The 27,951-nt window shown below is 48.0% G+C and overlaps 1 protein-coding gene across 4 annotated transcripts in view; it reads right to left on the bottom strand.

Annotated features, from left to right (window-relative positions):
* The window catches only part of RPTOR (regulatory associated protein of MTOR complex 1), a 2,822,438-nt gene extending 2,815,394 nt beyond the window's left edge, over positions 1 to 7,044 (bottom strand). For 3 of the 4 annotated variants that reach the window (XM_069655184.1, XM_069655182.1, XM_069655183.1), the window contains exon 1: positions 6,486 to 7,043. In XM_069655184.1, coding sequence (XP_069511285.1) covers positions 6,486 to 6,725 — 240 coding nt within the window. In that variant the 5' untranslated portion in view covers positions 6,726 to 7,043. Of the gene's footprint in view, positions 1 to 6,485 lie in introns of all 4 variants that reach the window. The other variant, XM_069655181.1, reaches the window with a different exon arrangement.
* Between the last annotated feature and the right edge of the window lie 20,907 nt (positions 7,045 to 27,951).

Here is a 27,951-nt window from a genome sequence, read left to right on the forward strand (position 1 = left end):
TGTAGTGTTTGTTGAAGATTTATATTGCTACAAGATGCAATATCTTTGGCTGCCAGAGTAAAATACGGACACAGATGCCCATGATCTAGGATGTGCGGATGATCAGCGTTTCCTTTTGCGATGAATTTCACGAGTGTCCCTACATCCTGCATGCTCAACTAACAAAACTACACTCTGCTGCTGACGCCCCAGAAGCTTGCATCTCCAGAGTGGAGAAGCATTGATGGCTATCTACCGAGAGTCAACCCATCTGGATGCCAATACTTTCTACGTGGCAATCTTTGACAAACAGAACCTTCGGCTTCACAATGAAATGCAATGCATGCCGGTTCAGCTTTATGATCTGGCAAGTGTGTGTGGGGGGGGGGGGGTGAAGGGTGGTAGTAGATGGATTTGTATTCCGTGAAAAAATATATATATACTTCTATCGGCACACAGAAGATTAATAATGGCCCCAATGCTTCCTTTCATGGTGGGGATGACCAATTATTTTTGATAACACTAATACATAAAAACGACTGTATATCACTAAAGTACACATGGCTTCAACTTCAGTCGAAATATTCACATATTGCACTGGAAGACCTCAATCAGTTCTGACCTGTCTTCCATCTTCTTTTTACAGCTAAATGTACTGAGTTTTAAAAACCAGCCAGAGTCAGCCAACACATTAGCCATGATAAAAAGCATTGTCAAAGCAAACACATTGAAGTGGGATTTAACTCTGCTGTCTTCTAGGGAACATAACGGAGAACCATGCAGGCATATTACTATAAGGGAATACAGCAAGCACAGTCCTAGCTTCGTGAACCAATGGAGTGCTTACAAGTCATGTGGGGGAAACAGTGAGGGAAGCAGAGATACAATGAAGTGGGGAGCTAACAACGGGCGAAGGCTGGAAAGTTGGCCTCATGTGATCCACAAGCAAACAGGGGAGGTAATGGGGGAGAAGATGGCCCAGTCTCTGGTTAAGTGGCGAGTGGACGGTGTGTGGACCTAGGTGTTGGAGGAGGGAGGTAGCCTTTCTTACAAAGGAGAGCCTTGGGTGCTTTTCTGAAATGTAGAATCAAAGGGGCAAGTCATTAGTTGACTGGGAGAAGAGTCCAGAGTCTGGAGGAGTAGACTGAGAAGGCATATCTTCTGGTTCTTTACATCCTGCACTCGACAGAGTAAGGAAGTCTGCAGATGTCCTTCCTTCTGGTGGATCACAGGTATACAGAGATGCCAAGCTTCTCAGCGAGTTAGCTTGGGGACATGAGGGCAAAAGCCTTGTAGGTGATGCAGATTTGAAGGCAAAACATGTTCGCAGGGGAGACAGGTTGGGGAGAGTTGTGTAGTCAAATTTGCAGCGTCCTTGATGGGTCATGCTGCAGCATGTAGGACACATTTCAGGTGTGCCAGAGTGGTCTCTCAAGGCCTTCCAGAAGGACACCATTCAAGTGGGAGAGGTCTAAGGCTTGGACAGTAGATCTGAAGTTGTTTGCTGGTATGAAGGGCTGGTTGTCCACAGGAGGGAAAGTTGGTACCAAGTCACAGGGCTCGGGTGATGTGAAAGGTAGATAACTATGGTGAAAAGGGTTGAAGGAGGCTGCCATATACATTTTCAGAATTGGACAGTGTGGAAAATAAATGATTGGGAATTCAAAAGAGAAAAGCATACTACATGCTTTTGAAGGCCTCCTCCATGAGAATTCCAAAAAAAATCGGACTTTAAAAAAAGCCAATTGCATACATTTTTAAAAAGTGCTGGTTGTGCATTGCTACTTATATATGCCCCAAATTGCATCTAGCTAGGGCCCACGTGTTTTCAGCCTGGCCTGCCAAATTACTACAATTCTCATTTTCTCATTCTCTCCAGCCAGCACGGGCAGTGGTAAAAAAAAATCATGGGAGTTGTAGTTCCAAGCACCTGGAGGACCAGAAACTTAGAACCCATTTAGTCAGATGCAAACAATCCTGGCTACTTTGACTCCAACCGAAGCCCAGTCCCACTCGTGCTACAGTATACATTCCTAGAAGACATGAACTAGGTGGATTTGACAATGTGTAGAAGGAGCATTGAGAAGGCATTAAAAAAGATAACTGGTCATAAATAATGGGAAAAAGGTTTTGCAGCTCATTTGAAAGTTAGATTGTCAGCATGCTACGTGTCCTTTTCCCCTAATGATAGATAGCTCCTGCTTAGTAGGTGAAGCCCCACAAACTTGTGCTTCTTTTAGATCCAGCTAAAACTGCTGATTTTAGCTCCTTTTTTGGTTTTGAGAATGATCTGTGTCTTTCTTTACTAAACATTTCACCCTGCAACATCTGCCAAACAAGTCTGCGGTACTTCAAAAGCTAATGTTTTGTTCCATCTCTGCATAGTGTTTTCAGTTAGTCCAATAAAAAGGTATCAAACCTGCATCTGGTGCGATTTTATAACTGGATTAATACAGCGTCCAACTTTTGTTTTCAGCTACTGCTCATAAAGTCTTTAATTCGAGCCACATACACATGCTGAGATGGGGAAAATGCATGAAAGAGGGCTCTGAAGAATTTTAGTTCTGTCTGGCACCAAAACCAAAGCACACGAGTACACCATGGACCAGATTTAGTGACGGACCCTTTTGACTGTACTGCAATGGTATGGGCTTGGTGAAAGGGGTATTTTTTTATTGCCCCTACATTGTATAAGCAGTTGCACACAATGTACTTCACCCTGTATCTCTGGTCTGAATTGAACTTGCATAGACCATGCTAAGTACAGCAGATAACAGCGTTGTTTTATGCTGAAACCCAAGACAGTTATACGTCCTCCTCGTGATAGTTTGGTGGATGAAGGACAGGACACAAGAGGTGATCCTGGGATGGATAACGCCCTCGCAACTAATCAACATTGGAGATGAATAGCTGGACGGGCACTAGGGCTAAACTATTCTAAACCGAAGAAACTTCAGATATTCAAGGCAGTCCATTGGAATATTGACACTACGTCTATCTCTTTCCCGCTAAAAAAGAGCTGTGACCTATGTTCGCTGCTTAAAAATTGCACACACCATGTGGGTTCTTCTATCCACTTTGAGGACACAATGAAGGATTTACATCAGATGTTGAATGATTTGAGAACAGCCCATTCATGGGGTTGCATTGACACTCGGATAATATCTCTCTCCTTCCGGAATGAAGTGCTAGAGTTTCTTGTTCCTTCTCCTTGGAGAATGGGACTACCAATATTTTCAAGGGTTGGAATATGTTTTTTTTGTTTGTACGAGTTAAGGACGGCAGTGAACATGGTAACTTGAATTAATTTGCCTGGATGTGGGGTCTTTTGCCTGTAGTGATCAATAGCCTACTGCAAGGAGATAGGAGGTTTTTGTCTAACTTGTGGGTAGTAAGTGTAATCATACAAGGGTGCCATTATGTGATTGATATTCCCGATACTACATACAGGGTTTGAAAATAAGATTATGTGAGCAGGAGCCAAAACCATCTCCTGGATATCGGGCATCGGCCAGTAGGCAGGAGATACCACTGGTGAACCAGGAGCAAGTACCCAACGCAAATCTAACTTTCACAAGAGATGCACACTTTTTGTCCATTTTGGAGAAGTCATTGTATTTAAATGTGTACTAGATCTGCCCTAATTATTCTTTATAAGCATTATCAAATACTCTTAAATTAAATGTCACATATGCATGTTTGTAGACCACCAGTTGGTCTGGTGAGCTAAAACTAGCTCCTGATAGCTGTTGGTTTTCAGCTAAGCAGGCATGCCTAGGCTAGAAGCAGGAACTAAATAGCTCCCAGCTCCCCTCAATTTCGATCCCTGTACTTAAGAATGTTGCTGCTGCTGAAAAGTTAGGTAAGCATGCCTATGTAATGTGTGCAGAAACAAAGTCCAGAGCGGAGGAACAGTAGTTGTAGCACTGTTACATTTGGTGACATGTTGGATAGTCTCTTAATTACTACACATGGGGATGAATGAGGCTCTTGCTGCGGCTATTACTTGCAGTGCAATCGACACGTGCCCGACTAGTCCTAGCCTCTTTATTTGGTCCAAAGTAGTTATTGTGATGTTCTCTTATGGTTTGGTGCAGAATGTACAATTTAGGTGTACTTCTAGGGACTGTTTTGAGGTTTCTATTAGAACATCTGATGTCCATGGTATTATAGCGTTCAGAGGTCAACTTTTCTTAATAGTGGTATGACAGCAGATCACCCTTTCTTAATAGTGCTATAGCAGAGTGCGAGAATTTTGCCTTTGCCAACCCTCCAGTCATTTCATCAACGGAGACTTAACTTGACAGCCTTCTCTCAGACCAACACAAGCTGCCCATCATCAAAATAATGAATTTAGCTACTGCTTCTTTATTGTTGTTTGTGTCATTTCTGGAAGGAAGGGCGGGTGAAGAATGGCCCAGGCTATTCACAACACTAAAAAACTATCCTGGCTAAAGATCCTTTGGATATAACTCTGTTTTCTGAGCCTTTAGTGTTGGATATATTTAATTTAAAAAAGGCACTCCTGAAACCCAGCCCTGCTCTGCCCATTGCAGACACCTACATCAATGCTACCTCCAAACGAACACCGACATTCTCTTTGCTGTTCCTTCTTCCGACTTATGGACTCCCCATAGGTTTTCTGTCCTCTCCCCCTTTTCATCCTCACCCATTACGGTCTATCACAATGGCACTATCATGGCCCAGGGCGCTCATCCTAACCTCCTCCTTTTGACAGGCATCTTCCATCTCTCTTCAACTGCCAACCATCCACTTCCCTCTCCCCAGACCGCCATAGTGGTGGCACCCCACCCCTGTGACTGCATCAGAAATCATTTAAAGGGGGCAACCAGCTTAATTTAGCTACCCTCAATTCTTGCTCTGCTATCAAACACTAACATCTGTCACCTCCTCAAAGACCTGGACGTCTTTGTTCTCACCGAGACGAGGTTCAAGGCCAGCTCCGTAACTGCTTTTGACACTTCTCCCAGAGCTACAAGATCCTGTCCAAACTGAGTCCCTCACGGTCTGGGGGCAGAGTGGCTCTGATCTTCCACGAGTGGGTTCCTGCTTCCATCATCCTCACTCAAACCTACTCATCCGTTGAAAGCCTAATCTGCAGGCTGTCTCGCCTACCTTCTCTTACTCTCGCTACCATCTGCAGGACCACCGGACAGACCTCCCTCTTCCTCTCAGAATTGGCAGACCTGTCCTCCCTCTCTTCTTGCCTCCTCGCCCAAACATATGTTCTTTGGGGACTTTAACATCCATCTCGATTCTCCTAATGTGGCTACTGTGCTCTTTCACAACCTCTGTGACTTTCCCTCACTATCCTTCCCTCTGGCCGAACTCACTCTGCAGGACACTCCTTGGATGCTCCTGGATTCAGCGGTCCCCTGATGCTTCTGCCCTCACTGCCAGTCTCATTCTCTGCCATTCGTCAAATGAAGCATTTATCAGTCACTGCATTTGCCTTCCTTCATCCCTCCTCTGCCCCTTTCACTTCACTCTCCTGACTCTGTTCTAGCCACCCCCCCATCTCTCTTAACACTGGGGACATCTTCGCCCCCGTCACGAGAATCAGCATGAAGCCTGCTTCCAAATGCAACTCTTGGTATTACTCTGACTAGGCAACTTTGAAACGCAAGTGCAAAGCTGCAGAGAGAAGTGGCAGGCATCTAGCTCATTCTCTGACAAACTGGCCTGACGCCTACTCCAAAGGCATTGTCGTCTCACCATCTGCTCCAAGAAGAGGGCTCATGTCCAAGGCCGCATCTCTAGAGCCACCAATAACGTGGGTAAACTTTCAAATCTGCAAGGAACTTGCCAATCCTACTGAAATCTCCTCCTCCCTCCCAGCCCCTCTGCACTGACCGCCCACTTCTCCAAAACTCTGGACTTTCCCAAAGCTTGTGCACCCTCCACTAAAAAACCCATCTGCGGACCCTTCTAGCCTGGCTAACTAGCGCCATATCTCTATAACCCCTTTTTTGGGCAAACTCGTGGAGAAGCTGGTCATCCCCCAACTGACCCTCCACACTGAAATGGCTGGCTGGCTGCCTCCATCACCAACAGTCCGTTTTCAGGGAATCCAGATGCACGGAAACTGCTCTCCTGAATACCTGTGAAGACCTCTCTAAACTGGACTCAAACACTCCCTCTGTTCTGGGTATCTTTGCATTCTCGATGTGGGCAGTATATGAGGGGGTCCAATCTCACCCAACCACTCAGCGCAAAACTGCGACATGCCAGGTCCCTGTTGGTGTTTGGGTGCTATGTTGTGGGTGGGGGACACACATCCGGAGGTGGAATGATAGTAAACATACCCTCCATCTAAAACCCCAGCACCCATCTGCCTAGGGTTTTGCTAATAGTCACTTTCTTATACTGTTTTCTGAGCGGTGGGACCCTCTAACGCCCCTTCATTCTTAAACTCTGGACGCCCAACTCCCGTGCATGTTTGGTTTGTGCCAAGGGAAGAATCTCAGTTGGTTTGTACTACTCACCCTGTCCTTCATCCTCCAACTTTGTGCGAGCCCCCGGCTTCCCTCGATCTTCTCGCTGTGCCTCTTCTTCATAAAGGCCGTGGGCAGCGCCCAGTCGGGCAGACTCGTAACCTCCTCCTGCTCTGTGGAAGGTGCAGGAGGAGGTGGGAGAAGCGAAGAAGTAGGTGCAGGCAGTGGGGGTGTAGCTGGCGCCGCCGGGCCCGGCATGGTGGGTGCCGGCATGGTCAGAGCAGGCTCCATAATCCACGGGGAGTACTCAGGCGGAGAACGTCATCTTGCCCCTGGAGCGCTCAGTTTGAGGACCCCGGTTGACGTTTCACCAGAGCGGGCCTCACATGGATGCCAGTGCGCTATTCTCTTGGGTCCGAGGCTGTCGTCTCTTCCACTTGCTTCTACACTTCACCTCGTCTTTGCGCCTCGCTCGGCTCCGCCTGTCTTCCTTTCTGTTCCCAGGTTTAGCGCTAACCCCGCCGACTGTATCTCTCTCTTTTCCGCTGTAGGTCCTCAGTGCTGCCGCACGGAGAGCGCCATATTGAAATTGTCCCAGCATGCATTGCGACTACGGCAAGTCAAAAGCGCAAGGGCAAACCCAGCTCAGAGAGGAAAGGGAGCCTTTACGGCCACCGTAAATCCAGAAAGTTTAGTCGAGACACAGGGGAGCATATTATTATCGAGATGCCCGCGACCTTTCTGAATCGTAATGCGTTTGTATCGAAGTGCATTGAATTAGACGTCGGGGAGTCCGAACCTGAGAGCCGCCAGCGATTGGGACCACTGCCTGGCGCTGAATTGTCGGCAGTGGCCTGGCCGTGAATACGTGTTGTTACAACGTTTTCATACGCCTGGAATTGCTGAGTCGCCAAGGCGGGTGAAGATCAGTTGGTTTTGTAGGTGTGCTTCCATTGAAGTCAATGGCGGGCTATGGAGCTTACTGGGAATGTGACCTAAGTCTAACTAGGCAGGTGATACCCACTTAACTTCAGTACGTGTATGCCATTTTTCTGGGCAATGAAGGGAAGGGGCCGTTATGGTGGCCAACTTTTCAAAATGGTTTTGCAGGACACTTTACGCGTGGAGACTCCAAAAATGGTTTGAGGCGTGCGAGTGATTTTGTTAATTGCCATTCGTTCGCGCCAACGGCCAACCTTTGGATACTGTTAACATATGACTGTGTTTAAATGTCCTATCCTGCTGGCCATCTTGGTGTTTGAAATGATTGACCGCTCAGGAGAATGTTGATGAGTGTTTGTTGTTGAGCATTCTCTGAGTGGCAGTCGGGGTCCTGAGTGAGCTGGTGTTTGTGAGCATAGCCGGTGGGTGGTCTGTTTCTTGTATATAACTAAGATTAACTGGAACCCATACCTGTATGTGTGTAAATGAAGCTTACATACCTCACAACAATGACCCTTAAACACATAGTTTTAAGTTTGGCTTATTGTTGCTCCGTTCACTAGTATAGCCTTGTGACCGTGCTCACTAGTATAGCCTTGTGACAGTTAAAGTGAGCAACACGAAGCACCGATTTAAAGGCTTGTTTATCTCCTTGATGCCTTTTATCTGGACATGCAAAACAACAACGTTGCTTTAAGTCACTAATCAAATGTTAACATTATTAATAAGAACGAGCTGGACGTTTATCACAAAGAATCTGCATATTTATGTTTGTTTTTCACACAACTTCTATTATTACATGTCTTAAATCACCAAAAGTATATTGGGGTTAACTAGATTTTTTCAGTTTGGCATTATTTTGCATTCTGGGACTTATAGTTTACCATTCAAGATGTGACCATTAAAGCCACAATGATATTCTTTTGGCTTAACATGTTGCATGCTGTCATGTGGCTTTATTATACATTTTTAAATTTTTGTAAGCAAACTCTATAAGACATTATTACTGCAGACCATGAAATCCAAAGATTTAATTAAAGTTTGTGATCCTGGTCACCCCCCTGACCCTCAGTCGACACCATCCCCCTCACTCCTCCATCTGACCATCCCACTCACTCCTTTTTTGATTGTAGACAGCCAGGCAGAGCACCACTAGTTCCGTTTTTTCACTTCCACTGCTCTTGCACTTACCAGCCCCTTGATTTTGATTAGTGATTATGGGCATTAGGAATCTAATCTATATGGTAATAGTCCAAAGAACAAACACTCTGCCTGTTAGTCCACAATTGACAATAATTGTCAGTTTCAATTGGGTTTCTTTAGATGGAAGCGAGTTCGTAGATATGAATGACTAGAGCAAACCAACACCTTGTGGTTAGATACATGCATGCCTGGGACAGTTACTCTTAATTCTGCCTGTACGTTGCGTATTGTAAAAAACAACTGTGAAGGTAGACAAATACATATATGTTCCAGTACATCACGCCATTTACAAGAAAGTGAGTGTCCACCATCCACCGCGTATTAGGTAAACATACCTGCAGTAATGTCAGAATAGCCCTGGAGTGGGGGGAAGTTAATTATGGATGTGCTGTTACTAAGAGATAAAAATAAAATGTCACAACCTCTGTTGAGACTGTATAAACAGATTTAGTCAAGACTCGCAGTGGTATGGATACACACAGCCCGTCATTAGCTCCTACCTCGATTGAGCAGCCTGTTCGTCTATCTGTGCATCCCATCAGTGTTGTGCTCGGATGCAATATTTCTGTGAAAATGCCAGGCATAACAGGAAGTGAATTGTTGCCATCTTGGAAGGGAGCATTAGCACTGGACATTCCGGCTCCACCAGATGACACTATCTCACAAATTACACTGTTTATTTAGTTCATGTGAAACTATTGCCTCACGCGCATTCGCAACTCTTAATATTATAAAGTTATTGTGAGTAACCTAATAACTTCTTGATTCAATAGGTTTTTTTTTTTTTTTTTAAATATATTTTTATTTTATTTTTAAGGTCAAACAAACACACTACAACCGTTTCAAAACATAGAAAGCATCATATTTCAACACATTTTCAAACTCCCCAACTCCCCCTTCCCCCTTTAAACTAGAGCTAGTTCTCACAAATCATTTACGGGAACATCACTGGGTGGCACACTACCTAGACTGCCATCAACCGGGTCCTACTTCTTCTTCGCCCCCCCTGGTGACCGCTTCAAACCAGACTACGGATTCAGCTTCCGCCCATCTCAAGAGGTCTGTCCACCACAACTCCACCCTGGGTCTATGGGTCGCCTTCCAGCCCATGGCGATCCTACGTTTGGCCAAGACATAGGCCAGGTCCTTCATCTTGCTTATGTGTTTCAAATGCCGGGGTCTAGGGAATAGTCCAAGCAAGCATGACCAGGCCGATTCCACATCCAGCACTACCCCCCCGCCAGCCAGTTTCGTCTTGACCTCATTCCAAAATCTATACAACTCCGGGCAAGCCCAAAACATGTGTAGCAGTCCCGCGTTCACCTCCCCACACCTGGGGCATTGCTGTATAGCTGATCCCCCAAACTTAGCAATCTTCCCAGGGGTTAAATAAGCCCTGTGGGTAACATAAAACTGAAGCTGTTGGAATCTCGCGTTACGGGACACCTTTATATGGTACCTCTGGGCCCGTTCCCACTGCCCATCCGTCATGGGTCCTCCCACCTCCTCCTCCCAATTTTGTTTCAGTTGGAGCAACTCCTTCCCTGCCCTTGCCCGCAAGAGCTCATATATCCTCAATATTTCGTGCCCGCCCTCTGATACATCGTACATGGTTTCCAGGGAGGCATCTGGATCCTCCGCGAGCACTGTCTCCGGCCATCTTTCTCTAGTCTTTTTCACCAGCCTAGTGTAGGTTATATATTGGCCACCATGTACTCCCGTCTCTTCCTGCAGCCGCTGAAAGTCCACCGCCTCCCCTTCCTGCCATATGTCCCCGAGGGTGGCTAGGCCTACCTGTTCCCAGTATCTGCGGACCGATTCAAGTAGTTGGGAGTCGCTCCCACACAGAGCCGCCAAAGGGGCCTGCTGGGAGTATGGTTCCGAGTCCCCCCCGATCTTCCATGTCCTGTGCCAGATCTCCCAGCCCAACCTCAGTAACCGCCCCTTGCCCACCAGTTTATCTCTGCCCACACCACTTCCATCAGAAAGTATGGGGCTGTATCTTCGTGCAGGAGCCTGGCTTCTGCCGAATCCTCAGTCGAGAGCCACCTGGCCACATACTGCAGCTGCCCCGCCAGGTAATAGAGTTCGAAGTTAGGCAGGCCTATCCCCCCCTGTCGCACGGGTTCTGAAGCTTCCACAGAGCCACCCTCTTCCTAGAGCTGCCCCACACAAAACCCCTACACACGCTGTGAAGTTTCACGAATAGGCTTCTGGGTATCAGAAACGGGACGTTTGTAAAAAAGTGCAAGAGTCTAGGCAGGACCACCATCTTGAGCAAGGCCGCCCTCCCCATCATGGTCAGGGGCAGTCTGGACCAAAATACCATACTGTTCCTAATCCCCTCTATCGCCTTTTCCGTGTTGTGCTTGTGTTCTGTCTCGATCTTGTGGTAAATGTTTATTCCCAGATACCTAAATGTTACGGGCTGCCATGGTATCTGCAGAACAGGCAGCCTCTGCACCAGGACGTTCCTATATCTACCCAAAGGGAACAGGCTGGACTTTCCAGGGTTCACCGATATACCGGAGAGGATGGCGTACCGTTCTGTCACCTCTAGGACGTACTGTAGGTTTTCTTCTGGATAGCGTAAATAACGGAGCATATCATCCGCATATAATGATATCAAATGCTCTTCACTGGCCGTGTTTATGCCCACCTCCCCATATTGTTGACGCAGGCATATTGCCAGCGGCTCCAATGCCAGTATATATAGCATTGGTGACCAGGGACATCCCTGTCTGGTCCCCCTGCCCAGTTGCCAAGAATCTGAGACCGTGGACCCTGTCTTGACCCTCGCCATCGGGGTGCTGTAAAACAACTGTACCCATCTGAGGTATCCGGGTGCCACTCCATACCCCTTCAGGACCGCTTTCAGCCAGGGCCATCGTACCGAGTCGAAGGCCTTGACCGCGTCTAACGACACTATGGCCAGCTCGCCCGTGTCCTCCTCAGTTTGGTCCATGACATGGTGTAGCCTCCGGTGGTTGTCGGTGATGTTCCTGCCCGGAACATATCCCGTCTGATCTGGGTGTATCAGTTTCTTAATCAACCTTTTCAGTCTATTAGCCAGCACCGCCGTGAGTATTTTGCTGTCCTGGTTGAGCATGGACAACGGTCTGTAAGACCCGCACTCCACGGCCGGCTTGCCTGGTTTCAAGAATGGGATGATTACGGCCTCACGGAGAGACAACGGGAGTTCTCCCTTCTCATAGGCCTCGTTGAAAGTGGCAAGCAGTGGCTGGAGCAACTCTTGCTGGTATGTTTTGTAGAACTCGCTGGGCAGCCCATCCGAACCCGGCGCCTTGCAAGGGGGCAAGTTCCGAATCACTACCTCAGCTCATCTGAGGTGACGGGTGCGTCCAACTCGGAGCGTTCTAGATCATCTAAGGTGGGCAGCTCAATGTCCACCAATGTGTCTAGTATGTCTTGACCCATATCCTCCCCCCGTGTCCTCATACAAATATCTGTAAAACTTAAGGAATTCCCCATTTACCTCTTTCTGGGTGTTGCATATGCTACCTCCTTCGCCCTGAATCTCGCTAATCACCGAGCGGGGGGTCTCACTCTTGTACAGCCAAGCCAGCAATCTGCCCGGTTTATCGCCCCCTGCGTGTATCCGCTCCGTATATTTCCTGTAGCTGAATCTGCACAATCTATCCCAGACTGCACTACAGGACAACTGTAGCTCCTCTACTTTAGTTCTGTTATCATGAGCGGTGCTCACGCAATGCGTGAGCTCCTCCAGCTCTCTTTCCGCCTCCAGGAGCTCCCTTTCAACCCCCCCCTGTAGCCCTTTAACTTGGGAAATAGATATCCCACGCACCACCACCTTAAACGCTTCCCACAGTGTGCCCACAGAGCTTACGCTTCCCGTGTTTTTATCAAAATATTCTTCAATGGCGTCTCTCAGGCCCTCCCGAAACCCCTCATCCTGCAGAGCCTCGGTCCTAAGTCTCCATGTAGGGATCTGCGGGCGTGGGGGCTGGTGTCTCCAGTCTACCACCAAGGGCGAGTGGTCTGACAGCACTCGGGCCTTGTATTCTGCTCCTTCTATTTCTCTCACTATCCCGGCTGTTACAAACATGTAGTCTAACCTTGTGTACAAATCATGTGGCGCTGTGTAGTGCGAGTACTGTCTATCTGTGGGATGCAGCCTCCTCCACGCATCCTCTAGGCCTAGGTCTTTCAGTAGGGTACTCAGCGCTTTAGCCGCCGGTGCCATTTTTCCTGCCCTATCCTTGGACCTATCCATACTGGGGTCTACGGTACAGTTAAAGTCCCCCCCCACACTACCGTACCCCCCGCCAGGGGGCCAAGTTTACCGTAGAGGGTCCTAAAGTAAGCCGCTGTATCGTTATTGGGGGTGTACAAATTTATGATGTGTATTTCTCTGTTTTCCAAGAGACCCGTTACCACCACCATTCTACCCTCCGGGTCCACCGTAGAATCAAGCACTCGAAACAGAACGTGGGGCGCCACCCAAGTGACCCCTCTGGCATACGCTGAGTACGCCGCCCCCACAACGATGCCCTTCCATTTCCTCCCGACCACCTCCAGCCTTTCCCTAGTGAGGTGGGTCTCTTGCAGCAGGGCTATGTCTACGCGCATCCTCTTTAAATACATCATCACTTTGTTGCGTTTAAGGTAGCTGTTGAGGCCCCGTACATTCCAGGTCACAATTCTGAGATTACCCGATGCCATCTAGTCGGTCTATCTCCGTCCCATCCCTCCCATAATGTTCCCCATGTAGGGTTGTTTCCTGGCTCCTTCCCTACTATTAACAAACCGTGTCCCCCCCCCCCCCCCCCCCACCACCAACCCCCAACAATAGCCCAGCTCCATCCCTGGATCTCAGGCTTGCCCACGTCTGGACCCGTCTCGTAACCAAGAACAAGGACCCCGCGGGGTGTCACCAATCTAACAGTGACCTAACTAAGTATACTACTATCGGGTGCAGAGGTTGCTCCCCAGGAGCTCCCAGTCATCTGTTTAGGAGAAGTGAATTCAACGGAACCCGCCGGCAGATGCCGTGACTTCCCCCTCACAAGCACAATATCAAACTATATTCTAGTCACAATGTCATAGCTATGGCCTCACGGGTGCCTCTGCAGCGTGCTACTTATCTCCGTCTGCTTCTGTCTGGGCATCCGATTCCTGTGGTCGACCTTGCATATCGAGCCATTCCATCGCGGCGCTCGACGTCTCAAAGAAGAGGGATCTGTTCTTATGGATCACCTTTAACCTGGCGGGGTAAAGCAACATGTAGCGGTGGCCTGCCTCTCTGAGCCTCCTCTTCACCGTTCCAAAGTTCATTCAACTCCGTTGTACAAGCAGCGTGTAATCCGGATACGCTGTTATATTCGCTGACCCCCTTTCTATCGTGCCCCCTTTCCGGAAAAATTTGAGAATCTTCTCGCGGTCACGATAGTTCAAGATCTTAGCAATCAACGGCCGCGGGGGGGCTCCTGGGGCCGGTCTCCTGTTAGAGCCCTGTGCGCCCTTTCGACCGCGAACCCCTGGGTCAGCACTCCGATCTCCTGCAAAGCATGGTTTCAACGAAATCCGTGGGGTTCGATCCTTCCATTCCCTCCGGTACCCCCACTATGCGAATGTTGTTGCGCCTGGCACGCCCCTCCGCCTGCTCTGTCCTGTCCTCCAAATTGCCCACTCGCTGCACGAGGGCATGAAGTTCCTTGGCGTGTGTATTGCACGCCTCCACGGTTGGGGCCAACTCCTGCTCCAGTTCCCCAGTACGCTCCGCGATCGTTCGCACATCCTGGCGCAACAGGTTCACTTCTTCTCGGACCGCTCCTATCTTGAGGTTTAGGCCCTCTTGCAACTCTTTCATGGTCAGGCCCAGCTTCGTCTCCCAGGCCACCTTCAGGTCAGCAATTGCTGCCAGCACCTCCTGGATGGTACCCGGTGGGTCCGTCGCCGCCGCAGGGGTTTCTTTGCTCTTGCCCCCTTAGCATAGGTCTCCATCGTAGGCTGCTTGATCCGGGGTCGCACCACCTTGGAAGACATCCTGTTGCGTCGATTGGGCCCACACGCCCTGCTGTATCCTAGCGGGTTCAATCTGCTAGTCCGCCACAACCCATGGCCTCTGCAGTAGGGGCTCGCCCTTATGTTCTTGCTTTCAGCCCGAGGCGCATGCGACCCGTCTATCTGGTTGGGCTCGCCCACGTTCCGACCAACCTCGTCTTCCTCAACTCGTCGGACCTTTTATGGCCCTTTGTCCACAGGCGGCCATCTTGGGTGCTCCCCTTCCTTTGCGCGACCTCCAACTTCTTCGGGGTCTAGTTCTGTGAATATGCAGTCCCGCCGTTGGGGAGGGCACGCACTGTATGCCCCCCACTTTCATACGCCTTTAGATGCACCGTGGGCTCGAAAGTCCGCCAAAAACCATCACTTTTTTCCCAGGATCAGGATCGGATCATCGGGAGCTCCTCCAGGGAACGTCTTCTCACGTAGCCATCGACAATAAGTTTTTCAGAAATCTGCACGCATTCACCTATACTTTATTACAGCAATAGGCATATTCCTATTTAAGGATTGAAGCACTGGTCTGCGCCTGCTGCGGCCCAACGTGGCTAATTGTGTCTCCTGAGAATCACACTCCAGGGAACAAAGCAAGTCGAGACAACCAGCATCCCGCACAGCCACTCTGCAAACTGCGGGACAGAGTCCCCAATTACGGGACAATCCCGCAAAATACAGGACAGTTGGCCACCCTAGGGGCAAAAAGTGAAATGTCCACCTGTAGGAGCACCCCGATGTTTGGTTTAACAGTTGCTAACAAGTATATTCGCAACATCTTGTGGTTTGTGCTTTATAAAAGTCCAGCTAGATAACATGAGAAATGTCCCTCCATAGTATTTGACATCCTAAGGCTATAAATAGGGATGTGTCTTTATGCCCCTACTCTTTATGAAGCGTTTACAAGAGTGTTGTGGTCCCACAATGATTACTCAGACACCAACTAGAGTGAATGTGGCCTTTATTACCAACTTGCAGTCAGGACAGCACATTTATTCACTGTGAGTCCTAGCATGTGGCAGCACGCAACAAGTGTTCAGGAGGGTCTGTAATAGGGGTGGATGGCAAGTGGGGTTTGCGGGTTTGCCTCCTCTGCTGGGGCTGCTGTCTTATCTTCTAGCCCCCGCCGTGAATGATTTTTGCAGCGCGCCGCATCCCGCTTCCTGTTGGCTGCTGTCGCGAGAGTTGGCCCACTCTCGCAAGAGTACGTATCCACATACCTCCTTTTGTTGGGACACAAAACCAGATGGTGGTACTCCATTACAAAGTCTGTGACCCATGCTGGTCTCTTTCTCTCCCTCTGGGGACGACCTCTTCCCCTTGAGGCGTCCAGTCCATTCTCTTCTCCTCACCCGAACTTCCTGTTCTTTCTTTCCTCTAGGTTGGTGGACTTCTGTCAGCCCTTCTTTCTTCTCCCTTCTCGTGACTGGCGTGCACATGGTCCCTAGTTGTGGGATCTGGTGCTTCCCTGAGACTTCTTGCGAACAGTGCCACTAGCTCCAAGTTCCATCTCCTCGCATACCAAGTACGCACATGATTCGTCACATTGGTGGCAGGCGGGCGGTTTAGTTGGGACCTTGTGCACGTTTAGTCACCCAACGATGAAATTACTGTTGCAGGCACCGTTTAGACACTGGTAGGTATTTGTAATAATCATGGATCGTGACATAGAGACTGTAAAAGGCATGACCAAGGATGTCCTGCGCGTCCTATGTCAAGATAGGGGACTTCCCCCACAGCACTAGGGTTAATAAACCTGAGTTGCTGACCAGCCTCCAAGCTTGGTTAGAAGCAAGGGCGTTCGGGGAGAAGACCCCAGGGATCAGGCTACTGCCCGCGTACCCGAATAGAAAAGACTTCCGGAGGGTGTAGTGGAAGATGACGAGGTAGATCACATGAGCAGTGTTTCTCACCAACCATCCCGCGGGGGGGGGGGCAAGCGTGTTTTCTCAACACTATAGAGTGTCGGTGAGGTCAATGGCTAGTGCGACATCCCGCAAGTCCCAGGCCTCAGCGCATTCTCTAAGTGGCACAGTAATTGTTCCGGCTGTTAACGAGGTAGTGGCTAGAAGGCTCCTGCTCGAGGAGAGAAGACTAGCACTAAATGAATAGAAACAGGACATGGTCACCATAGAGTGGTACAGGGCCACCATAGAGCTGTGCAAACTGACGCTTGAGAGAAAGAGGCCAACAGATCCACCTCTAGCAAAAGCAGTAGTAGTGGCTCAAACCAGAATGCCCGGGATAAGACCCAACGGCACATCACAAAAGACTTTGTGCAGGCTTGGAAAGTGGGGAAATATATTTTGGACTTGTTTGAAGTGCACAAGCTTCATTTTAGCTACAGGGGGGTGGATGAGGTACTGTAGGGGTGCAGCCCTGATGAGTCGCTTACCGACACCCGGGACTGATGCAATTTTTCAGTTAACCCCTGAGGGAAGGCCTGTTTATGAAAGCATGAAGGTAGCCCTCCTTAGGAAGTTGTGAAACCCCAGAACAGTATCTCAAGAGCTTCAGAGAGCTCGGAAAGGAAAGCGAGCAGACATTTGAAGCATTCACACACTTGTCATTGAAATATCTGAGCGGGTGGGTGGCTGGTAACAAAGTGGACACATTTAAAGGGATATACAATTTGATTGCATTTGAGCACGTATTGAAGAATTGTGAGGTTGACCTATACCAGCATCTTGTGGATCTGACTATCACAGACCCAATGAGCTTGCAAAGGCTGCCGACAGGTTTGTGAGTACTCGGGCCCAGAAAAACGCTCATGCGAGCATACTCAAACCGGAAGGGAAGTTTTCGGAGAAAAAAAAGTAAATAAGGATGGGAAGGACAAAGGTCCAACCCACTCGTCTTCGAAGTCCGCTCCCCAAAAGAATGAAGGGCTATCCCAAAACTATAGTTCAGCTGTACACACTGAAAAGAAGAGCGCAGGCGCCCCTAACATTGAGACACCTGCGTTCTCACCACCCAAAGGTTGTTTCGTGTGTAAAGAGCTGGGCCACAGGTAAGGGAATCTTGCTTGCAAGGGCTTACTCAAGCAAGCCATAGTGAATGCTGGACTCGTGGAAGAGTTCATCATTCATGTGGGCCTCCTAGAGGAGGACTTCTAACTAGGTCAAGGAGTGGTCGAATGTGGATTGGTTACACTGAGTGGGAACGGTACCGGATCTCCAGAAGAGATCCCAGTTCCCAATAATACTCAACTCGATTTAAAACATGTGTATATCAATGGAAATAGTCCGATACCGTGATTCCTAATCTTGGAATTTCTTTTTCTCCGATTTGGTTAGGTAAGTAGGTGCATTATAACACATAGATGGGGTGGGTTAAGGGGATAGGATAAGGTAGGGGAAAGTGGGGTGGGCGGGGGATCTCCCCCCCGCATAATAAAAAAAAAATGGAAGAAAGAAATATTCAAAGATTTCTTCTTTAGGAGAAGTGGATTCGGTGAAATCACTGCCATTCGTCCGCGACACTGTGGTGAGCCTTACTGCTGTCACCCAACAGTAGGTACAGCCTGGCCAGTATATCGATGGTCCTGATTGTAGTGTCAGTGGGTTTGACAGAAAGAGTATGCGCCCGTTGACAATAGTAGAGTGCAGCTGGTGAGGTGAAACGACCCAGTGCCGTTTAGCGGCGAAAGACTCCATCCCTGTCCCATGTTTGTTGGGTAATGATCTTCCTGATCTCGAGAGAGTTGCAGCAGCTGCCCGATCAAGGGCCAAAGAGATTGCCTGATTGAACACTCTCAAAACCCCAGGGCGTGCAGTGTTTCCAGAGGGCTTGTGGGAAGGACCAGCATGGCCAGTAGCCGATAGTCCAGTTCCAGAGACTGCTGAGTTGCCTACTCCTGTGGCAGAAGGGCCAGTAGCCAATGAGGACTCTACTTTGGTAGTAGGTGACTCAGTGACTTCATAGTTGCCTGGCGCAGCACAGGAACCTGAGGTGGAGGACCAGGTGAGCGCAGATTTGAATGGCCTGCCCAAACTTGATGTATTTGCATCAGCTGGGGGCCCAGATCAGACTGACCTCTTTAAAGCCCAGAAAGAGTGTCCCACTCTGGGTCTGTGGAAGCAGGCGGAGGAGCAGGCTAAGGGCGAGGTCCCTGGCCTGTTCAAAGTGTACTGGGAGCCAAAATACTCTGTGGGTGAGGGCACCAGAAGGTTGGTGATTCCCCAGTGCCACAGAACGTTCCTTTTGGAACGAAAATCCTTTCGCGGGTCACTTGGAGTGTCTAAGACATCAGACCGATTGTCTGTGCACATTTACTGGCCGTAGTTCGACGTAAAGCTTAAGGAATTTGTCCGGTCCTGCCCGACTTGTCAAGCTTCTGGCAAGTCAGGTAGTGCCACAAAGACCCCCTTTATTCCACTACCTATGGTTGGGTAGCCTTTCGAAAGAATAGGTATCGATTTTGTTGGTCCTTTGGACCCTCAAACCAGCTCAGGCAACAGATACATCTTGGTGGCCGTAGACCACGCCACACGGTACCCTGACGTTGTCCCACTGAGGAGCATCAGAGCCCCTGTGGTTGAGAAAGCTATGATTGAACTATTCTCCTATGTTGGATTCCCCAAGGAAGTCGTTTCTGACCAGGCATCAAACTTCATATCAGCGTATATGAAGGCTATGTGGGAAGAGTGTGGAGTAACCTACCAACTCACTACATCCTTCCATCCACAAACAATGGGCTTGTCAGGCAGTTCAACAAGACCCCGAAAGGCATTATAGGTGGCTTGTAAAAGCACCTGAGGAGAAAATGAGATATTCTCATGCTATGCCTACTGTTCGCCTACAGGGAGGTGCCACAGAACTGAGTAGGATTTAGCTCCTTTGAAATTCTGTTTGTACACCCTATATGAGGTCTAGTGAAAGATGGAGGGGAGAGCAAACCCTCATCCCCTACACAAGATGTGGTGGACTATGTACTTGGCCTTCGGTCTAGAATTGCGATGTACATGGAACAGTCAACGAGAAACCTAAAGGCCATTCAGGAGCTGATGATGAAGCACTGGCACAACCAGAAGGCCACAGAGACAGTCTATTCTCCAGGCCAGTCGGTGTGGATTATGGAGCAAAACCAGTGCCCCTCAGGACAAGTGGACTGGGCCTAACTGTGTGCTGGAAGAAGTCAGTGAAATAAATTATCTCATTGATGTGAAAGAACCTAGACCGACATGTAGGGTCTTTCACATCAACCAGCTAAAACCCCATTATAGCCGTGATGACTTGGTTATGGCATTAGTGACTGACGGAGAGACTGTGGAGGAGACTGATCCTCTCCCAGACCTCCTGTCACTGAAGCCACAGATGAGTCCATTGAAGGTGTCAACCTTGCAACGGACCTGTCTGAACACCAACTGACAGACTGTCGCCGTTTACTGGCACCGTTTGCCAGTCTGTTTTCTCTACCTGCATGACGCGCAGACCGGTGCACCCATGATGTGGACACTGGAGACAGTGAGCCGTTGAGTAGGATTAACCGGATGTCCGGTGAGTTCAGGGACACCATCTAGGAGGACGTTTCCAAGATTCTGTCCCTAGGAGTGATAGAGCCATCCCATAGCCCCTGGCTATGCCAGTGGTACTCGTCCCTAACAAGACCAGTGGTGGGAAGAATGAAGTTCGCTTTTGTGTGGACTACAGGGGTCTCACTTCTGACACGAAGACAGATGCTCATCCCATTTCTAGAGAAAATGAGTTCACTGACAAGTGTGGCACTGCCGAAGTATATGAGTACCTTTGACCTCACGGTAGGGTACTTGACAGATGGAGCGAGAGAGAGGTCTGCATTTTCAATCCTAGGAGGACATTATCAGTACACTGTGATGCCCTTCTCTTTTCAATGGGTGGTTAACAAGGTTTTGTCTGTGCTGAAAAACGTCAGTGTTGCCTATTTAGACGTCATTGCTGTGTTCAGCCACACCTGGGAGGATCACTTGTCCCACCTGAAACAAGTGCTACAGGCACTGCAAAATTCAGGTCTATCAATGGCACAAAGTGCCATATAGCGTGTGGCACAGTGATTTACCTATGCCATCTGGTCAGTGGAGGTAAGAAACAACCTCTCGAAGTAAAGGTACAGGCTGTGAAGGATTGGCACATACCCACCACACAAACGCAGTTGAGAGCCTTTCTTGGTCTCACCAGTGACTACTGGTCGTTCATCAAGGGGTATGGGACCATTGCCATGCCCCTGAATGATGTAACTTCCAAGAAAATGCTGAAGAAGATAACTTGGACCCTGCCTGTCAAACCACCTTTCAGGATTTAAAGGATGTATTGTGCAGGTCCCCAGTTCTGAAAGTGCCAGACTATGGTAATGAGTTCATTAGCCAGACAGACTCCTGTGATTTTGGGTTTGGAGCAGTGTTAGCGCAGCTGAACTCTGAAAGGATAGAGCAACCCGTCGCCTACATTAGCAGGCGATTGACAAAAAAGGAAAGGAACTGGGCTGTTGTTGAAAAAGAGGCTTACGTGGTTGTGTGGGCCATGAAGTTGAAACCCTACATCTTTGGTTCACACTTTACGATCCAGACAGAATACTGGCCTCTTCGATGGTCATTAGCCATGCATGGAGAGAACCCTAACCTTCTGTGCTGGGCCATATCCCTACAGGGATTGGACATTGACATCCAGCACATGCCAGGCTCCCAGTGTGGAAATGCAGATGGCCTCCGCTGGTTCTTTAGCCTTCATGACGAACCAGACCCTCAGTAGGGTGGTGGTTCACATGTTGAGGCTGGAGGTTGACATGTGATGAATTCGACCATCCTCACGGTGGGTGTGCACTCATCTAGGCTTTTTTTGATATTTTTTAAAGAAATTGAATAATGGGAAATCGACCTCGGGAAATGTGTGGGGTTATTAATCTGCACACCTTTTCCTGTGCTCAACGCTTTAAGGAACTCATGGTGGCAACAGTAAAGACAGACACAAGTGATCACAGTTCAAGGGTGTTTATTGAACTTTGAAATGGGTGTGATAAACACGTATTCTAAATCTAAGATGGGAGCAAGCTACGACCATCAAATAATAATAAGGCATTCTTAGTGGCGCCTGGTCAAATAAAAAGGGCCTATACTAAAAAAAAAAAATATTGCCAATCCTTACAACTAAATTACAAAATAGTGTGGTGTAATGTTCACCTGAAAAGAAAGAAGTGTTCACAAAATGTTAAGTCAGGATGATATGGCTGGGTCTCCCTTCCCCACGCTTGAAGCATAAGACAAGGCGGGACTCTCGATCACAGCACACTCCTGGGCCTCACCAGCACAAGTCTCACAGTTCAGTTTCACGATATCAGACCCCCTCCAGAGGAAGTCTCTTTCCTGTAAAAGTCTCTTGCATTAGAAGGTTTGCTGATTCAAAGTAACAAACAAAAGTCGGGCGATCGTTCTTCACCCCGATTTCACAATGACAAACAAACAAAAGTTCTCTGTGATCTTGCACCTTGGGCAATTGCTTTTCGCCTCTAGGACCTCCCTCTGCCGGGCTCGGGTCCTCTTTGTCAACTGGGCCTCCCTCCATTGGGTTCACTACGACCACTCAAACTATTCTTCACCCCTTTTTGTAAAACGGTAAACAAACAAACAAAAGTTCTCTGGGTGATTGCTTTTTGCCCCTGGGATCTCCCTCTACCGGTCTCGGATCCCTCCGTCGGGTTCACTATGGCCTTTCTTCAACACAGGTCATGTATTGCCAATACAGTTCATGTATTGCTCAGTTTCACCAGAACGTGGTGTTTCTTTCTCCTAGCTTTCTCTCTGGATCCCTCAGTCGGGTTCACATTTGCCAATTATCAAAATTCACAATCGTAATGAAAAGTGGGGTTCCCTTCCCCTAGCTTTCCTCTGGCAACGGGTCAGAGGGTTTCATTAGGAGTTTGCCAGTCTGGAAACAAGGGTGCCGGTAAGCTCACTGGCGCCCTTGTTTCCAGATTGGCAAACTCTTGAGTGCTTGCCATGACCGCTGTGCCTGACAGGTTTGAACCTGCCTGGCACAGCGGCCACAGTAGACAGACTTATCACGGAAGCGCCGGCACTGTTGCTAACAGTGCCAGAGCTTTTGTCCCCACTCCCATAGAGTCCCACAGGGACTTAAAATTTGCCGGTGCCTGACTTCCCGGGCCGCCAGACTCGTAATGAGCCGGTGGCACCGGGAAGTCGGGCGCCGATAAAATATTACAATTATGGCAGCAACCCACCGGTAGCACTGGCAGGGTTACCGCCAGACCCGTAATGAGCCCCAGAGACGTTCGATTGTACACAGGATTTAATGTAACTCTTTTAGGACCATTCTGACGCCTCACGCCATACTTTCCTAGGGTCTTCTGGTTCATTTAGTTTAAAAAAATAGGTCACGGTCGGAGCCTATTGAATGAGCGCCCACATGGTGCCGGACCCCTCTGCACCTGGACATCAACTGGGCTTTCTTTAAAGTTCAAACACATACACAAATTTGTTCTCTTCCAAATTCTTTGCATTCAAAATGTTGCTACTTGCAACCTTGGGCTCAGCACAGTTTGCTTTGCTATCAGCTTCCTCCGACTCACAGGATGTGCTGAACCCGTTGGCTTCTCTGATCTCTGGAGTCAGGGATACCATGGTAGCCAGCTTGCGCCTCTGCCTGCGTTTTCAATACAGGAGGCCCCCGTGTACCATTGACATCTGCTGTTCTGCACGCCAGCTGTAATTCCCGGTCTCATGATTTCCCTTTCGGAGGCTTTGTTGGTCTGAGTTGAAAAGGGCAAGGGCACTTCCCTCTTTGTCATCCTTTCAGGACTCGCCGCCTTTCTCCTCCAGTTGAACTGCCGGTTTGGTGCAGCTGTCTCCTCATGCGTTTAGCCTTGCTCCAAGTGTACGTTTGTGCACCGCCTTTTATCCCTGTGGGGAAAGTAAAGTGTTGTCAGGTGTGTGTAATTATTGTCAATAGACTGACTCCGCTTGGCCTTTGGGTTAGGACATGATATGGCATTTATAACGCGCCCTATACACAAGTGTTTCAAGGCGTGACGAGGGAAGGGAGTGGGAACAAAGGGAGGGCAGACAACGATCCTAACAGGCCAGCTGTCATTCAGATTGCGCAAGTGCATGGGATGAGGAAAGGGGGAAAGTGCAGGGGGCTCAGGGGGAAGGGACAGTGCAGTACATCGGCATAGAATAATAACAATAAGTAAAAGTAACGGCCAGCAGGTAGCAAGCCAGATCAGGTAAACAGTTGTGTTAGAAAAGGAGGGGGATAGAGTTTCTAGAAATCCTACGGGGTAGGTGAATTTAGAAGAGTGCGTTTGGTAGGGTTTGTGAAATTAATAGGGGGGCCGGTGGTGTTTTATAAAAGCAGATTGGTAATTCGGAATAAAATTGTCAGAGGGACAGGGAGAAGAATGATTGGGATTGCAGATGTTACATTTTGTAGGGGGACATGATTGGGATGAGGTTGAGGTGAAATGACTGCGTCCTTCACAAACTGAGGGGACATCGGGAGAGGAAATTACAATAGAGGAGGGGGAATAACCTCTCTTGACTAATGGTGTTCTTCTCTCTGGGCATTTGTCTCCGATCTTTCCACTCAGCTCGCACCAGAGAGGAGGAAGATCCTTGGGTTTTCTACACCGCACAACAAACACATTGGTCCGTGTACTATGGGTGGACAACATAGATCTCTATACTATGGGTGGACACAGCCTACAGGCGCCACACCCCCTGTCCCATTTAGTTGGAATGTGACAACCAGGAGTACAGGAAGGCATCTCAAGAGGAGGAGAGAAAAACCTTCCCCCAGTCATGGCAAGCCTAATTAACTATCAAAGGCTCCATGGATCCGCCCTGCCCATTGTCAGTTCTGTTGATGGCAGCGCATACTGATGAGTTAAGTGAAGCAGGCCTGCAAGAGGCCTGGTCACAGATCTAACAATGGGCAGGAAACCCCAACACCTTTGTGATATGCATCTGTGTCAACCTGCTGTCAGCTCCTGCCCCTCAGTATCAAGGACAGTGATGTGTCATGTCTGGTACATGTGTTTACAGTAGGCAACCCCCGCAGGGGGACCCCCTATTCAGAGGGTAGGAGTATGTGATTTGATGGAGACAGAAAGTCTGTACTTGCCACAACTTCAAGGGAAACCTGCTTTTAATCGGGAACCACAGAGACAATTAACCAGAGACACCCTTTGATCCACAACAGACAGTAAGATGGGTGGAACTTACTAGTACATGTACCTTTATTTTTTAAAAGCACTCTATTTATGACCTCCCTATTTATTTATTTTTATGGCACACCAAACTTGTAGGTATCTGGGCGCATCTTGTTACATTCAGTTTCCAAGCATAGTGACAAAATGAGTACAAAACATTCTTATGTCGTAGTTAGCTATACATAGGATTACACAAGCATAGTACAATAAAAATTGACAGTATTATTACAGTCATAGGCCGGGGCCACAATGTATATTACTATACTTGGGCAAACAGCCAGGTTTTCAACTTTTTTCTAAAAGTCAAGTAGGATGATTCCACTCTTAAGGTCAGGGGCAAGGAATTCCAATGTTTCTCCACTTGTACTGGGAAGCTCCTACCTCCTGCTTTTCGCAGTTTGAATCTTGGTATATTGAGGAGGTGGGTTTGTGTGGACAGGATCGGCCTGTTAGTTTGGTTTTTAGAGAGTTTGTTGAGTATTTTGGGGCTGAGTTCTAAAGACATTTATGTGTAAGTGATAAAGGTTTGAAGGTGATCATATCTTGCACCGCAAGCCAATGGGCATTCCGTGTTGCAGCTGTTATGTGGCTGGCTCTGGATGTTGAGAGCTACTCTCAGAGCATTATTTTAAAGAAACTCCAAGTTACGATTGTTAGTGCCAGCATACAGAGTGTTACAGTAGTCCAGTCTGGACAGTACGAGGGCTCTTGCTAGAGTTAAACAACTTTCTGAGGAGAAGAAGGGTCTAGTGGCATTGATAAGTTTAGAGGTGTAGGCTGCCGCTGAAGCAGTAGCATTTACTTTATCAGTTTATGGGCTGAGTCAAGGTAGATGCCTAACATTTTGACTTCTTTAGAGACATTTATGGTGATATTGTCGATGTTGATTTAAATTGGGGGGTCTAATTTGTTTGTTCTGAGATGCTTTAAGGAGTAGCTCCGTTTTGTCATCATTGAGACATAGGCCATGGTTAGTCTTTCACGTCTGGATGATTTGGTAGGTAGTATTGAGTAGTTTAGTATCAGTGTCACAGGAACGGGAGATCGGAATGAGGATTTGGGTGTCATCTGCATAGTTAGTGTAGGTGACACCCAATTCGTCCAAATGGTCAAAAAAGAGCTTAGTGTAAAAGTTGTATAGTGTCTGAGAAACGCAGGACCCCTGAGGTACTCCGCACATTACTAGAGCAGGTTCACCCGCTGCAGACGGGGCAAATACCCTCATTGTTCTGTTAGACGTGAAGGATTGTATCCATAGAGAAGCTTTATCTGAGAATTGACCAACTAATGTAAAGTGTTTGCACAGAATGTTATGGTCGACCAAGTCAAAGGCAGCAGATAGATCCAATAAAACGAGGAGAGCTAAATTCACTCTATCTTTAAGTTCATCCATTTGGATTTTCAAATCTAGAAGGGCTGACTCACTCGGTGCCATGGCCTGGTCTAAAGCCTGACTGTCGAAAGCCCAATAGATCGTTGTCTTCAAGGTGCTTTTGTATTTGCAGGTAGGCCGCACTGACCAGAATTAGAAGTAGGAATGGTACTGTAGTTATAGGCCGGTAGTTTGTTGGGATATTAGGGTCTGAAGTGTTTTTTTTAGTAGAGAAAGGACCCAGGCATCTTTAAGGTTTGTAGGGACAGTGCTTGTCTCGAAGGATGCATTTATTAGGGTGGTGATGAAGGGAGCGCGCTCTTCTACCGCTTCCTTGATAACTGTGGCAGGGCAAATCTTACCTTCACATCTAGATGGTTTAAGACTAGAGATTATGTTTTTAACTTTGGTTACTTTGACAGTAGTGAACTCGAATGGAGTTATCTGTTTCTGGGAGAGGTGTATTGGCTTTGATAGTAGCAAGTCCAGAGTCAGACTACGTTATTTATTTTTTTTTCTTTTCGATTTTTGTTTGCAGGAGTGTGATTTTGTCTAGCAGAGCTTTTTGTATATTGGTACACCAAGATACATCTTTGGTGCACAATTCTTGTGGTGATGCCGGTGATTCTAGTTCACGAAGGATGGCAAACAGTTCCTTAGTGCTGGAGTTGTCATTCATAATTCTTTCATTGTAAGTAGCAATGGGGGTCTGTAGATGAGGTGTATAGTTAAAGTTCGAGAGGCAGTGAGAGGAAGTTTGATGGAGAGTTTGATGGAGAGTAGTTCCCCCGAGGCAAATACTTGACTTTAGAGTTCTATCGGACCAAGCTGATTTTTAGCAATGAAAGCTACTCCTCTACCCCTTACTGTCTCTGTCCATTCTGAGAGTGGTATAAATATCCGGGATGGCTAGTGAGAGGGTTGGACTTGCCGCAGCACGTAACCAGGTTTCAGGGATTGCTAGAAGTCCAAGTTATTAGTTAGGATAAGATCTGCAATGTCTATCGCATGTGCTAAGAGCGATCTAGCATTAACAAGGGCATCCTTATTTTTATATGTGTCAAGATTAAGTATGTTAGAGGTCCTAGGTAAATTGGAAGAAGGACTAACCCCTACATTTGTAGGTATGCCCAAATCTTTTAGTTTGGGGTGAACGTCTTTGGCACTGTTGTTTTGCAAGTTTATACTACAAGGTTATGGTGGTCCACGTTGGCTGTTATAAGACGATTCTCAATACTCGATGTTGAGCGTTTGAAGTTGTTAGGCCTTTTTGTATAAGGATACTTTGCTTTCAGCCATCGAGATCCTAGTTTGTTGTTCCTGATATTTACTCTCCAAGGTTGGTTAGGCATAGGTAGACAGGGATATTGCAAGATCCATTGGATCACAGTAAGTGGGCATTTAGCATAAAGTGTGGTCCCCTTTTTTATATAGGCTCTAGAGGTGTTGCGTAGGAGTGTGGGCAAAACGCTTGTAGGTGGTATAGAGTGTGTCTGCTGTCGTTGAATGGCCATAGTTAGGGTTATCTTATGCTTGTTGACTTAGGCCTAAGGCTGTCAGATTCCACCTCCGTGGACTTGACCATAGGTGAGTGTTAACCTTAGCTAGTCAGTGACTGGAGGTAAGGGGCACTGCTAGGTAATCTGTAATTTGTTAGTGTTTCCCTGACGTGTGTTTAACAAACAAGACTTGTTAGTTCAGCATTGTCAATGTGGAAGTCAATTCGGATTGGGTCGGCTAACTGTTCAGCGGTACCTGGG

The sequence above is a fragment of the Ambystoma mexicanum genome, chromosome 3q (genome assembly GCF_040938575.1).
Source record: "Ambystoma mexicanum isolate Mex_15411 chromosome 3q, UKY_AmexF1_1, whole genome shotgun sequence".
NCBI classification, from domain to species: Eukaryota; Metazoa; Chordata; class Amphibia; order Caudata; family Ambystomatidae; genus Ambystoma; species Ambystoma mexicanum.